General features: G+C 47.3%; 1 protein-coding gene across 2 annotated transcripts in view; it reads left to right on the top strand.

Moving 5' to 3' along the window:
- The window catches only part of LOC113980811 (ALS2 C-terminal-like protein), an 8,138-nt gene that overhangs the window by 5,708 nt on the left and 993 nt on the right, over positions 1-1,437 (top strand). For both annotated transcript variants that reach the window (XM_027708027.1, XM_027708026.1), the window contains exon 9: positions 806-902. In XM_027708027.1, coding sequence (XP_027563828.1) covers positions 806-902 — 97 coding nt within the window. The remainder of the gene's footprint in view (positions 1-805; positions 903-1,437) is intronic.

Here is a 1,437-nt window from a genome sequence, read left to right as displayed (position 1 = left end):
GGATGTAAAGTAATTAGGGAATTCCTAAGTGTCCAACTCTTATCCCAGAGGATAATTCTGGGAAATGGGGTCCTGCAGGCCAAAAAATTTAAAGTAAAAATTGGGATTTTGGGTTCTAAGGGGCCTTTTCCTGAGCTTTTGGGTTTCTGTGGGTTGGGATCTGCCAGCTCTGCTGGGATGGTGTTGCCCAGGATATAAAGTGACTTCCTGAGTGTCCATCCCTTATCCCAGAGGATAGTTCAGGGTTGTCCTGGGAAATGGGGTCTCACAGAAGAAAGAAGTTAAAATAAAAACTGGGATTTTGGGTTTTAAGGGGCCTTTTCCTGAGCTGGGTTTGGGTTTCTGTGGGTTGGGATCCCAACTCATGTTCACCACTGACCATGTCCCCAAAGTGCCACATCCACGTGTTTTTGAACAATTCCAGGGATTCTGATTCCACCACTGCCCTGGGCAGCCTGTTCCAATGCTTGGCAACCTTTTCCATGGAGAAATTTTCCCTAATATCCAATCCCTGGAGCACCTTGAGGGTGTTTTTCCTCTTTTCCTGTCAGAATATCCCGTGGCCGTGCTGGATGAGGGAGGTTTTTTTAGGGATCTTCCTGGGCTGTAAATGGGATCAGAAGGGAATAAAAGAGGGAAAAATGAAGTTTTCTTACAATGGAGCATCAATAAGTTGTGGCTGCCCCATCCTTGGAAGTGTCCAAGGCCAGGTTGGAGCAGGCTGGGATAGTGGGAGCTGTCCCTGGATGATCCTTAAGGTCCCTTCCAACCCCTTTGTCCTAACTGGGACCTTTTCTTTCCCTAGAATCCAGCACCTGGGAGCTGAGATCCATCTGATCAGGGACTTGATGGATCCCACCAACCAAGGAGGAATATTTGACTTCCTGTTGACAGCACTGGAGGTGAGGGAATTTTTTTCCACTTGCAGCAAAGCTGGGCTGGGCTGGAATTTTAGGGGCTGGTTTTGTGCCTGGAACAGGGGTTGATTTCCTGGAGAATCTGGAGAATATCCTTATCCTTCACTGACAGCAGATTTAATCCTGAACCTGGGAGCAGCACAGCTTCTTTGGCTCCAAGAGCCCTTATTTTGGCCCCAAAGTTCCCAAATTTTGGCCCTAAAGTTGTCAGATTTTGGCCCCAAAGTTCCCAAATTTTGGCTCCAAAGTTGTCAGATTTTGGCCCTGAAGTTCTCCAATTTTGGCCTCAACGTTCCCAACTTTTGGCCCCAAAGCTGCCAGATTTTGGCCCCAAAGTTCCCAAATTTTAGCCCCAAAGTTCCCAAATTTTGGCCCCAGAGCTGCCAAATTTTGCTCCCCATGTTGCCAAATTTTGGTCCCAAAGTTCCCAAAATTTGCCCCACAGTTGTCAAATTTTGGGCCAGAAGTTCTCAAATTTTGACCCCAACATTCCCAACTTTTGGCCCCAGAGTTCTCCAAT

Source organism: Neopelma chrysocephalum, unplaced genomic scaffold (genome assembly GCF_003984885.1).
Source record: "Neopelma chrysocephalum unplaced genomic scaffold, ASM398488v2 Primary Assembly neopelma1_95283, whole genome shotgun sequence".
Lineage (NCBI taxonomy): Eukaryota > Metazoa > Chordata > Aves > Passeriformes > Pipridae > Neopelma > Neopelma chrysocephalum.
This window is presented reverse-complemented; position numbering and strand designations above follow the sequence as displayed.